A 12,508-nucleotide genomic window follows, 5' to 3' on the forward strand; every position below is an offset into this window, starting at 1 on the left:
CAAATATATCATGGTGCTACCTGACAAAAGGTTAACATCTGATTGTTGACACTTCGAGCGACTGAAAAATTATATTCGTTTGTCCCAAAATAAGTGGTTATTTTGATTAATTTTAGATAAATTAGTACTCAACTAAAATGCTATCGTACCCATATATATTTACCTTGATGATGGAAAGATGTGCAACAATTGTGTATGCTCTTATTTAATCTGATTTTTTTTCTTCTAAGTCCTAATTTTCGGATACAATATTTAGCCAAAAATCATCACTTATTTGGAACCAATGGAGTAGTATTTAAGTTCACATCTCAATACAAATCTGCGATTGCCAGCTACTACCGCTGAAAGGGAGGGGACGATGGGAATATTTAGCGGCAGGTAGGCTCTCACACAGCGGTTGCCATCTGAAGTGGCCACAAAATCTCCATAAAATCCGCGATAACATGCATATGCTCATTCCTGCTGTTGCCTTGCCTACATGGCTACACACACGCCTTCCTCGTGCAGGCCAGAAAAGCAGCCTACGGTACGCACCGGTCACCGTGGCCATCGTCCTCCCGGCCATCATCGACGTCGCAACGTTCCAACGATGTGTCAAGCAGCAGCTGCTGCTGCTGCTGCGAGATGCAACGTGCAAAAATGGTGTCGTGGTACTCGAAAGGCAGCCACATACATTGCTCCTGATCCGATGGCTCGTGGAGTGGAGTGGACCGTTGACGCCCAGGGGTCCTTGTGCGCCGGTGCGCCCAACCCAACCACCTGTGTTCTTCCTCCCCTTCTTCTGTTTCGTTTTGCCTGGCAAACCGTCAATGAATCTAAAACGAAACGAAACGAAACCGAAAGGGCGGTGCATGTGTTCCATGTTCAGAATGTCGTCAAGCAACGGGCGGGGGTCCAAACATAAAGAGGGATCTTGGGACACATCTCTCACTATACGATTGGGACGGATCCAAGAGGATCGCCACTTCGTCACTTGAAGAGCCGAACTTTGGATCAATCGTTGGTGAAGATTCCTGTTCTTGGTGGCATTTCACGGCCAGTGAGTTTACGAGAAAAAAAAATCAAACAACATATTTAAAAATAAAAAAATAATATATAAATAAAACTTTATATACATATTTTTAGTGATCTAAAAGTTAATGATAAAAAATAAATTTTGATTAAAAAATCACAAAATAAACTCTAATTTTAAAGTTTAAAGTTTAGTTTAAGTACAGGAAGCATAAACGAAAAGATGTATATTTATATTTCGTTCTTATCCTGGACACGATTCGGAATTCGCGGTGGCGGTCTTTCGACCGGATAGAAAGATCGATCGTCGGTGAGTGGAGGGTGAAAACGATCGATCATGTGCGAAGAAGCTAACATGGGCATGCTGCTGAATGACATATCCCATGATTGCTCTCAGGAATACGATCCTTACCATGTCACGCTCTCTCAAGCTTTGTTTTTTCCTCCGAAGGGCTTGCCTGCCCAGTCGCCGGTTGCCAGATGAGCCGGAGCAACATGGGACATTTCGTCATGTTGCTTTCGGTTTGCAAGAACAGTGTACTGCTCCTACTACGAGTAATTAACTGTAACTGCCTGTAGATATTTGCACCCCAAGGCAAGCGTACATCAAGGCGCCGTAACATCCTTGCTGACGTGTGTCTGCAGAACAGAAATCGTACGGCTTGGGAGCCTTATTAATTTTTGTGCAGCCAAGGGGACGAGGTGGCTGCTGACCTGCCGTTATACGGCACGTCGAAAGCGGGTCAGGCCAAAGCGGCCAACACCACGGCGTCGCGTGTACGATAATGAGCCGGTGGGGGCGGGATTTGACGTGTCATTATTCCCATCAATTATCACCTTTGAGTTCGTTTTTGGTTCCATTCAGTGCATGGATCGGGAATAATGCCCCACCACACCACCCTCCCTCTCGCGTAGTAGTAGCACGCTTTAGGTCTTGTTTAGTTTCTAAATTTTTTTTCAAAAATATCACATCGAATTTTTAGACATCTAAATAAAGTATTAATATAGATGAACTAAAAAACTAATTGCACAGTATCTAATTAGTCCATGATTAGTGATAAGTGCTACAGTAACTAATATGAGCTAATGATGGATTAATTAGGCTCAAAAGATTCGTCTATCGGTTTCTACGCTAGCCATAAAATTCATTTTTTCATTCGTGTCCAAAAACTCCTTCCGACATCTGATCAAACATTTGACGTGACATTTCTCCCAAAAACTTTCTCAATCTAAACAATACCTTGCTACCACTGCTGTAATAGTACTAAACTGTTGCCTTCGTAAACCACAGCGGCTGCAGCAACGTAGGAGAACGGAGAGAGAGCTGCGTTTCAGCCGACACGAAGCCATGAGCCCATGACCTAAGTTAAGCATAAAAAATATCCCTCTCATGAAAGTAGATGAAGTTGCTTGCTGTTCTAGTACGAAATCCGTGGATAATGCAGTTAATACTCACTGTGTTTCGGTGCGTTCAGGCCGGGCATCCACTGGCTTGCCCAATGCGCGCAGAGGCGCCATCGACTGTTCTACCTGTCCAAGCTCCCTTCTGAAGAATGGAGCGTTACGTGTAATACGCGCACCTTGCCTGCACGTCGCTGTACTATAGAGGTAGGCTAGGCTGCTAGTACCTTGTACGTCTCAAACTTTCCCGCTTTATCGCAAAGGTCCTGAAGTTTCAGCTGGTTCTCGCTCTTGTACGCTCACGGTGTGAGGTGAAATTCCCATTTCTTCCTTTGCGTCTACCTGAACGAAACCAGACCGTCCTGTCACTGCAGAAAGGGTACAGGGTAACTACTTGCTACTACTACCCAGGAAAAATCTGACAAAGAAAATCCTTCCGAGGGCAATGCATGGCGCAACAAACCTCTAGAAGAATCAGTCTGTGCGAAACTAACAAATTTTCAGTTCACAACATCGTTGAGCATCATCAGTTCTTGGGCCATTCCACGCGATATCCCCTCGAGTGATTTGGTAGCCTGTAGAACAATGGTTTGCTGGAATGCTGGATGGCGTTGGATTGATGTTGGATCCGGATCCACAGGAAGGCTGCGGCTTCCGTACTTTCCTGTTCAACAAAAGAAATGCACATACAAAAACAGAACCTAAATAGTAGTGGTACCCTTTCCACAATAAACGGGAAGGTAAGCAAAGCTTCTCCGTGCACTACACTGATGACAATTATGCAACGAAAAGGCTAAGCAGATAGATGCGTGGGTGACTGATGAGAGCACCTTGGTTCTTGGAAGGAGCAAAAAAAAGGTCTAAAAATGCACAGATTGTTGCATCCAAAACGCCAAGCTCAAAGAATTTAATCAGCACAAAGATTCACTACTTCTCAAACCTGGAAGATGGAATCTTCTGTACAAAAACAAACCAAAAAAGAAAAAACTAATCATCTAAGCCCTTTTTTGGGAGGTTTGCTTTACTCATTTTGCCTATGTACAGTTGAAGGCGCCTTCTGTTCTTGTTCCTCCCCGAACGCGACGACCAATTCAGTCGTTGTAAAACTGCGCATTCCGGGGGCGCCGGTGCCTGCTGTCAAGTAGGTGGAGATTGCCAACAACGGTTCACCGGTCACTGGTAGCCGCCCAGGCCAGTGAGCAGCAGCTCATGCGGCCGAAGCAGAGTCGGCGTGGGCATCGCCGTGAGGGGCGCGCCAAAGTAGGAGAAGTCGAAGTCGGAGGCGTCGGGAACGCCGGCGGCGGCCCAGAGAGCGCCGGCCATCTCGTCGGGGATGAGTGGCGCGCGGCAGAGCGGGCAGGTGCGCTGGTCGTCGTGCTCCATCCAGCGGTCCAGGCAGCCCCGGTGGAACACGTGGCGGCAATTGGTGAGCCTCCGCACCTCGTCGCCGCCGCCGATGCCGCTGAGGCACACCGCGCAGTCCCCGCCGCCGCAGACCGTCGCCAGCTCGTCGAACCGCACCACGGGCAGCACCTCCTCGATGACCATCGCCGGCACCGGCCGGAACTCGGGTCGGCGGTGCTGCAGCAGCGCCTGCGCCGGCGCGCCGTGCTCCTGCAGCGCCTGCTGCTCTTCTCCAAGATCCAGAAGGTCCCCGAGGCCGACGGCGTGGAACGCCCAGAGCAGGAAGCGGCGGATGTAGCCGAGCAGCAGGAGGAGGTGGAGCAGCTGCTTCGGGAGGAGCAGCTCCGAGTAGCAGCAGACCGGGAAGCCCATGCCGCGCCGACGCGAAGGCGAGGGAGGACGGACTCGTCGGGGTTCTCACGCGGTCGGTGTCGTGGTGGAGGGGAGGCGGTGCGCCTGTGGTGGTGGTGGTGGTGGCGATGATGCGCGGATGGGAGGAGCGGCCGTGGGGAGTTGCAGGCTATATAAAGCGGAGGCCAAGCGAGGGGTGACGCGGAGGGGTCGGGGCCCGTGGGGGCCGGCCGCTCGGCTCGGTCGCCGCTCGCGTGCGTGGGGCGCGCGCGCGCTGGCCCCTTTGGTTGCGTCGCGTGGTGAGCCGCTCCGCGGTGTGGCGCGCGCGCGCGACCCGGACCCGATGAGGACTCTCCCAGTCTCCCTCCTCTTGCTGCTGCTGGTGGTGGCTCGGTCTCGGTGAGTCAGTGGGGGCGTGGGAACCTCACGGCTCGATCACGCCGTCGCGCGCCCCGGTGGCACCCCCGCTTGCTTCCGTGTTCCCAGCCGCTGGGAACCACGGTCGGTGAATCGCACGGTTAACCGGGCGCAGGCGGCAGCGCAACACAAGGGCAGCTTTCGATTCAACCGGTTAGGCTAATCGTTTTTAGTTAGCATGTTTTTCAACCTACTAAATGATGTATTTGGTGCAAAAATTTTCTATATATAAATTGTTCTAAAAAATCAAATTACTCTATTTTTTAAATTTTTAATAAGTAATACTTAATTAATCAAATGCTAATTACGTTTTATCGTTTTCCGTGCTGTTAAAGCAGCTTTTGCAATCGGCAGAATCAAACGCAGCCCAGGAACAAACACCGCTATCTTGCATTCCGTGTAAATTTTTCCTCAACAGAGCTAACCTACTGCTTCCGTTTCATAACGTAAGATATTTAACTTTTTCTGAGGTCAATGTTTGATCATTCATCTTATTCAAAAAATTAGTACAAATACAAAAAATAATGACAAGTTGTGCTTAAAGTTCTATTGATAATAAAGTAAGTCACAAGCAAAATAAATAATATTTCCATAATTTTTGAAATAAAAAAATAGTCAAATATTACAACCAAAAAATCAAACATCTTACGTTATAAAACGGAGGGACTACCTGGATACATACATACACGTGTGGATGTATACTCGCCTCACATAGAACACACTGGTAACCGCAGCCCAACCCCCTTCGTTCTGCTGCTTGCTACTACTACGTGATAGTAGCAGTGAAAAATCACACATTGTGAGGGCATGTTTAGATCATTTAAAATAGTAAAAGTTTTACTATTTTGAAACACTTTTTGACAAAATGGATCTAAACACTAGGGTAAGTAAATGACAATTTGTATTTGGCATTTGGCAGTCTAGACTAGCAAATTTCGCCAAAAAATACATAGGGACGCAGACCATATCTCACTTTTGCAAAAAATGACAACTTTTACATGGCTCTAAACACCAACTTTCAAAACTACAATGCTAAAACCTTTACCATCAAAACTTTTATCATTTATCATTTGACATTTTAAGTGTCTCTAAACAGGGCCTTGAGTACACCGTAACACCGAGCCAGAGATGACGAACAGAAGCTGGAGGCCGTCTTCTTTTTCTTTTTCTTTCTTTCTTTTTTGGATAGAGGAAAGTTGGATCGGCTTGGCCAGGTAAAGAAATTGATGCTTGCAGGAAGGTTCTTGGATTCTTTTTGCTTTTCAAGTTGAGCGGGACTTGGGGACACCAGACGCCGAGTGCTTTATCACGTCGCGGGGGAGTCGGCGGTTCCTTCAGAAAACGTCGAGATCCTCGTCCCATAACAGTTGACATGAAACGGGTCGACTCCAATCTCTAACCTATTTATAAATAACCTATTTTATAATTAGTTATTGAGCGTTAATATTTTAGTGTCAATGATGTTCAGGTTTTTTTAAAGAGTAGGATGTTCAGAAATTTTTTGTAAGATAAGTTATTCACTTTTTATTATTTTGAGAAAGTTTATCGGTGCTAATACCCTCTCCATCATCGCTCGAATGCCACAAGGGCTGAGGGTACAGGCGCCAGTGTTGTTGGCGTTGATACAGTGGACCTTAGCACCAATTACGATGGCGTCGAAAAAATGATCCATAAATTAATTTATGGAGTAAGTTTTTTATAAAAGATTATGATGTAAAAATAATCCATGAACCCTGTGGGCTACATGGACTAGAAAGCACTCGCTACATCTCCAGAAACTAAAGAAGAACGAAAGTGCCTCTGCTTCAGTCTAACCACCTGCAGTCTGCAGACGCGCTAATCCTCTTTTCTTAGCTCAGCTAAGCCAAGCCCTGCTATGGTTTCATTAGATTAATCATAGCCCGTACGTCGGTGCAAGTTCTTTATTTCTTCCGGAAAAGTTCTAAACACTTATTAATCCTTTCTTGAGTTGGTCAATTACGTGGTCTAAAGTGGTTTAGAACGCACGTATTCAAAAAGTTCCAGTCATAGATATCCTTTCCAGAACTATAAACAACGGGGGAGCTAGTGAGCAGTGACCCCCCGTTCAAAAGGCGGCCGGCCCTAACAACGAAAGGTGCACTGACGTAGTTGGTTGGATTTGCAAAAGATCGCATCAATCGGCAGCTCGTCTGTGCCTATAACAATAATGTTCAGAGGTGTCTTTTTAATTTTGAATTGACAGTTTGTTGACACTGTTGGTGCGTGAGTGATGCATTATGAATGTTGTTCGGCACATTATCATACTCCACAGAGCATGGAGGGGGCGAATCGGGATTATGTAAATGCACAGACAGTGTTAATGTTGGTGTAGAAAAATACACCCAGGAAGCGGTCAAATGACATATTTACAAAAGAAAATTAATTTGTGAATAAACGTTGATATATGTATCTTAGAGATCTAAATGATAAGGTTTGAACATAAATTTCGATGAAAAAAAACCTAAAATCAGTTTTAAATTTAAGATTAAAAATTTAAATTTTAGCTTATAAGTATAAATAGAACTGAAAATATTAGGGTGATAGCAGCTTAGTTTTTTCTTTCAGAAGGTGACAGTCCTTCTACGAACCGCGATTGTTTTCCTAATTCCGATGAGGGCTAAACCGATTCAGATTACTTTGTTCCGTAGTCCGTAGAGGACTTCGAGTGATGGTGTTGGAGGCTCTCCGAATTGGCATAGCATCAGCGTGAAAACTCTAGCTCTGCAATTTGTCGCATGGCATCAAAAGAAAAAAAAATAGTTAGCTAGCTATTCAGAATTTCAGGCGCTTCAAGTTCTCATATTGTTTCGAAGACTCCTCACCGATCAATCACCGTAGTCAATCAGTCTCACATTTGCAACCTATTTTTTCATTTCTGCTTATAGTTATGAGTTAAAATTTAAATTTTTAATCTTAAATTTAAAGTTGATTTTAGGTTTTTTTTCTTAAGTTGTTATTAGAGATATGATCCCCTATTTTCCTAGCTGAACTTTAGCTTTCAGCCTTAACTTTTAGCTCGCTCAAAATATATATGTATAATTTTTATTTATAAATTATTTTTCGTTTATAAATAGGTTTGACTTTTTTTCAAATAATCACCCTAAGACTTTTAAATCCTGCAATGTCAGGTGAGTACAAACGCGCCGCGCCAATTGGCATTACAGTTTAGCCCTTGAAATCCAAAATAATCTGGCCGGAAGCCAACAAAACAGCCGCTGTGTTCGGCGGTCTGATCGCCGCCAGCTGCATCGCAGGATGACTCGATCTCTAGTACTGGCGTACCATTCTGTACATTGCATGGTTGTGATGCCCCATGATTAAGATTAGCGCAATCTTCTTCGATCCATTAGGTCAAGTACGGAAGCACCCCCCGCATCAACGTCGCTTAATTGCGTGATAACCAACATGTCGTGGTGTTTGGTCTAACTAATGAAATAATCGGACATGAGACCCACGAAGTCTTGTCTCTTGAGATCCTGTTCCCTCCTTTCCATCTTTGCAATTTACTGTGAAAATGACATAAAGAGGACGAGCGAATAAGCAAGGGCCAGGTCAGAAAAACCGAGCCAGTCATAGAGTCTAAAGTTCAGTAAAAAGAAATTGCTTTTCTGCCAGATTAAGTTCTTCGAGCTGAAGTGGTAATGCATCGAACATTACACACTGCTCTCTGGCTGTTCGCGGAGCAAAACACCACTTCACATCCATGGAACAAGTGTAGGATTGATTATCTTATCCGCTGCAAGCCTCAGCTCCCCCCAGCTGTTTGCCATCGCTTTTTCTGTAGATTTGCTGAGGCGACCAGCCAAAGAGGATTCCCTCTTATCTTGGCACTGAACAAGCTGAGACGAACCATTGGCCAGCCAGCGATAGAATACTTTAAAAATGAAAATGCTGATACACATCGGCGACAATTAGGCATGGTACATCTGCGGAGGATAGGAAATAAAAATGCTGCATCCAATGCGCATCAGGTAATGTGACCTCACCAGCTGTATCCTCGCTAACATCACAGGCCGTACGATGCCACCTAGCTTCCTGAATCTGATTGCTTCCATCTACGCAAACAGGGGTACTGTTGCTAGGACGAGCTGTGGCAGCAGCCTCCCTCCTGTCATCTTTAGATCTACAGGACTACAGGAGGTGAGGAGCGAATAAGAGATGGGACACAAGTCTACCGCAGCCGAGATCGCCAGCGTGCACTTTCTAAAACAGCTGTCATGTTACTGTTGGACCTTTTTGGAGTACATGGTTGCTCTTCACTATAACTTACTCCCCTCTGTATCGTAACATAATGTTTGACTTTCTTTTAATCTTTCACCATTTATCTTATTTAAAAAATTATAGAAATATTATTTATTTTGTTTGTGACTTACTTTAATATCAAAAGAACTTTAAACATGACTTATCATTTTTATATTTATAATAAATTTTAAATAAGACGAATGGTCAAACGTTACAAACAAAAAAGTCAACATCTTAAACTATGAAGCGAGGTAGTATTTCATAAATATAGACTCTTAAAAAAAAAGAAAACAATAGATGGTTCCTGAAACTGTTCGTCCCGTCCGTGCCCAGGCATGCCAAATTCCCGTTTACTGCGTGGTAACCACGGATACCACGATAAATTTGAACCAAAAAAATTTGAATTCAATATGTGTAGTTAACGTGCGGTTTCGGGTCAATACCGCGCGGGTTCAACCAAAAATCGCGGTTAGTGCAATTTGACAGCTTGATGCAAATTAATTTGAAAAAATCTACAAAAATACAAGAAAAATAGTATGTAGTTATATAATTGACATTTAGAACATGTTACAGGAAAAAAAAGAGAATTTTGGCATAACATTTTCTAAATTCTTCACAAATTTTGACATCACAAGTGTACCTACAACCAAATATGAAGTATCAATTACATAGTCAACTAAGTGCTGCAAACATTCAAATATGTGCCTCATATATCAAATACATACTCAACTAGGTGTTGTGAACAATGTCTTTTTTATTTTACCTAACATTTTTCGGTACTGGATTTTTATCCATTCGTAAATTTAGTTTTTCATCAATTTTTTCACTCAACGTCATTACAAATCAATATCATCATATATTTTTATTCATAAGTTTCCTTAAGTTTTTTTTAATTTGGATCAATTTCGTATGGTGAAACTGCGTCATGCTATAGACGCGTCCCGGTGGAGAGCCCAGTTACCACAGTAATAGGAACCCTGCCTAACACACCCGTTGATGTTAACGTCGACAACTTAGCATAATGGATTTGGGCTACGCTAGTACTTGAGTACAGGGGCGGACGCACGTTCTGCTTCACTCAAAATTAGTATTTAGTGTATTACTAATGTATAATTAAGTAAAAATATTTTGAGCGTACTAACAATCCTAATAAGGTGCCCCACTCGATTTTTGGGCTTGGTCCGCCAATGCTCGAGTGACCAAGGTTTCGACACCAACCTTATTAAAAGTTGGTCATCGCTCAAGGTTGAACTCAGGGATTAAGGTTGGCACCGAGAAAGGTCGAGGCCGCCTTGGTGGAGAACGGCTATAGACAAGTTAGGGATTAAATGATTTATTTTAACATTATATTCTACCTCTTTAATATTATGTCTTTTATTTTTAGTGTTTCTATTCGAGTGAGTGGTCTCTAATCATAGATATTGATGTCTATGACAAAGAGGACAAAGTACTTGTTTGGGGAGTTTCTCACTGTCTCAAACGATCCACGGCTTCTGAAAATCTATGGTTACATATTCTGAAAAATGAACCAAAAAACCAGAAGCTGGGTTTCAGAGCTTTTCTAGATTCTCAAAACTGACAGCCAAACAGTTGCTTCTTAGAATCTAAAAGCTTCTCCAAACAGACCCAAGAGATCGAGAGTGCATCTGCAACGTACTTACTAGTAGAGTTTTGCGCTACGCATCAACCCGTGGTCTTGAGTGTCGACCATGGAGAGCAACGACGGTTCTGAAAAGCTCTGGTTTGATAGAATTACATGGTGGTTACGCTGAACCTGGAGGGTGTATCGGGCTGTCTTCTTCAAGATTCCAATGATCACAGTGAGAGGCATTTTGACGTGTAATTCTTTTGCGCGTTCGAGAAAAAGATCGCAGCGAGAGGCCAGTCGGCCACAGCAAGTCAGCAACCCGCAGCACAGTAGTTAAACGTTGCACTCACTTGCGAAGTCATTCCCAGGAATGATTGATTCGACGACGTCGAGATAATTGTTTGTTTTTTCATGAAACAAAATCAAACAACATATTTGTAAAAAAGAAATATTTTATAAATAAAACTTTTATATACGTGTTGTTAGTAATCTAAAAGCAAATGATAAAAAATAAATTATGATAAAAACTTTAAAATTAATATTAATAAATTAAATTTTGATTTATAAATATAAATAGAACTGTTTTAGGCCTCATATCAAAGGACCCTAACCTTAAATTCTCCTGCATTCTGCCGCCTTTTTCCCACCACAGAAATGTCATGCGCCGTGCCTGACTTTCGCGATGCGCTTTGGCACGAACCACTGGTTTCTGCACTTGTGGAGAAGGGGTAAAAGTACTGGACTGCTTGAGTAGGAGCAGAGTATTACGCCTGATGTTAGGTGTCTAGCTACACCTATACTAGTTGTGTGTCTACGATATAGTGATGGTTTATTGTGTACTCTTATAGCATCCCGTTAAATCAATTATCTCATCTTTTACTCTGAAAATAGAGTATAGAGAGTAAAAATTGAGCTTCAGCAGAATATTTATCTCACCGTCTATTTATAAATGTCATTCATATTAGGAGAGAGAAAAGACATATTTAGATATTCTCTCTATTTTTCAAAGAGATACGGAAAATGTCATATATGGATGATCTGCTGGAGTATAAAGAGATATGAAGAATGAAACTGTTTTAGATGATCATCTAAATGGAGATAGGAATAATCAAATTTAGATGAGCTACTAGAGATGTTTCTAGTACTTGTGTAGGTTTGACATACTGTAAAATTAATACACTATGCGTTTTAAAATTGCAAGAATTTATGTGATCTAGATGTTCTGCCAAAATATATATTTTTCATTTCCCATGCAACTGATGTAAACTAGCGTGAAACGTGTGCAAGCGTGATACTGTATTTTGTTGCTGTTCATAGTCTGACTTTTTTTTTCTTGAAACATCCTCAAATTCAAAGGGGCTGTTGGTGATCAGGTGTTGCCTTTTCTAAGTCTGTTTAGTACAGAAACAAATTACATCCACATGACGAGACAAGGCACTACAGTACGAGTTGGCGCTTTGTGGTGTGAGGGGGGGGGGGGGGGTGTATGGGCCAGGTAAATTCGACTTGCCAACAGATCGATGAGATTGTTATGTCCTCAAAACACATGAGATTGTTTGTTGAAAGGAAATCATGTTTCTTTGTAGCCCTTTTGTTGGACATGCCAAATTAAAAACGTCGGACGAAAAGGAAGGTTATTTCGCTATCTACTAATGTGCACATAATGGTACATTAGGAATTAACTAGGTATCCATTTAATAATTACAAAGAAACAGCCAATTGAATTCGACTCCGTAGAGGACTTGGGGTGGTGGGGCTGAAAGCACCTTCCATGCATTATGCATGTTAATACGATGCAACTTGAAGTGCTTACTCTGGCGGGTAGTGCAACACTTATTTTAGTCAACTTGGTGCAAGTGAAAGTACTACTCCATATGAAGTAGCACCCTAATGAAAAATAAAACAATCCTGCTATTACTTTACGGATGCAAAGCTATAATTCACCTCGTTGTTTTAAGAATTAGTGTAGTAGCAAGAATTAGAGTAGTGGTAAGAAAGGATTTTTTATCGTCCTTGCAAAAGATCAAGGCTAAAAAATAAACTACGATAAAAAAACTCTAAAATAAACTTTAA

At 42.7% G+C, this 12,508-nt stretch overlaps 1 protein-coding gene across 1 annotated transcript; it reads right to left on the reverse strand.

Moving 5' to 3' along the window:
- Nucleotides 1-3,269: 3,269 nt before the first annotated feature.
- Nucleotides 3,270-4,301, reverse strand: LOC102711060 (brassinosteroid-responsive RING protein 1-like). The gene has a single exon (XM_015836349.2). It carries the CDS (start codon nt 4,186-4,188, stop codon nt 3,586-3,588), a length of 603 nt encoding a protein of 200 aa, XP_015691835.2. The 5' UTR covers nt 4,189-4,301; the 3' UTR covers nt 3,270-3,585.
- Between the last annotated feature and the right edge of the window lie 8,207 nt (nt 4,302-12,508).

The sequence above is a fragment of the Oryza brachyantha genome, chromosome 4, assembly GCF_000231095.2.
Source record: "Oryza brachyantha chromosome 4, ObraRS2, whole genome shotgun sequence".
NCBI lineage: Eukaryota > Viridiplantae > Streptophyta > Magnoliopsida > Poales > Poaceae > Oryza > Oryza brachyantha.

Excerpts from the sequence above, each read along its gene's own strand:
- LOC102711060 (XM_015836349.2), bottom strand. The coding sequence starts at position 4,188 with ATGGGCTTCCCGGTCTGCTGCTACTCGGAGCTGCTCCTCCCGAAGCAG.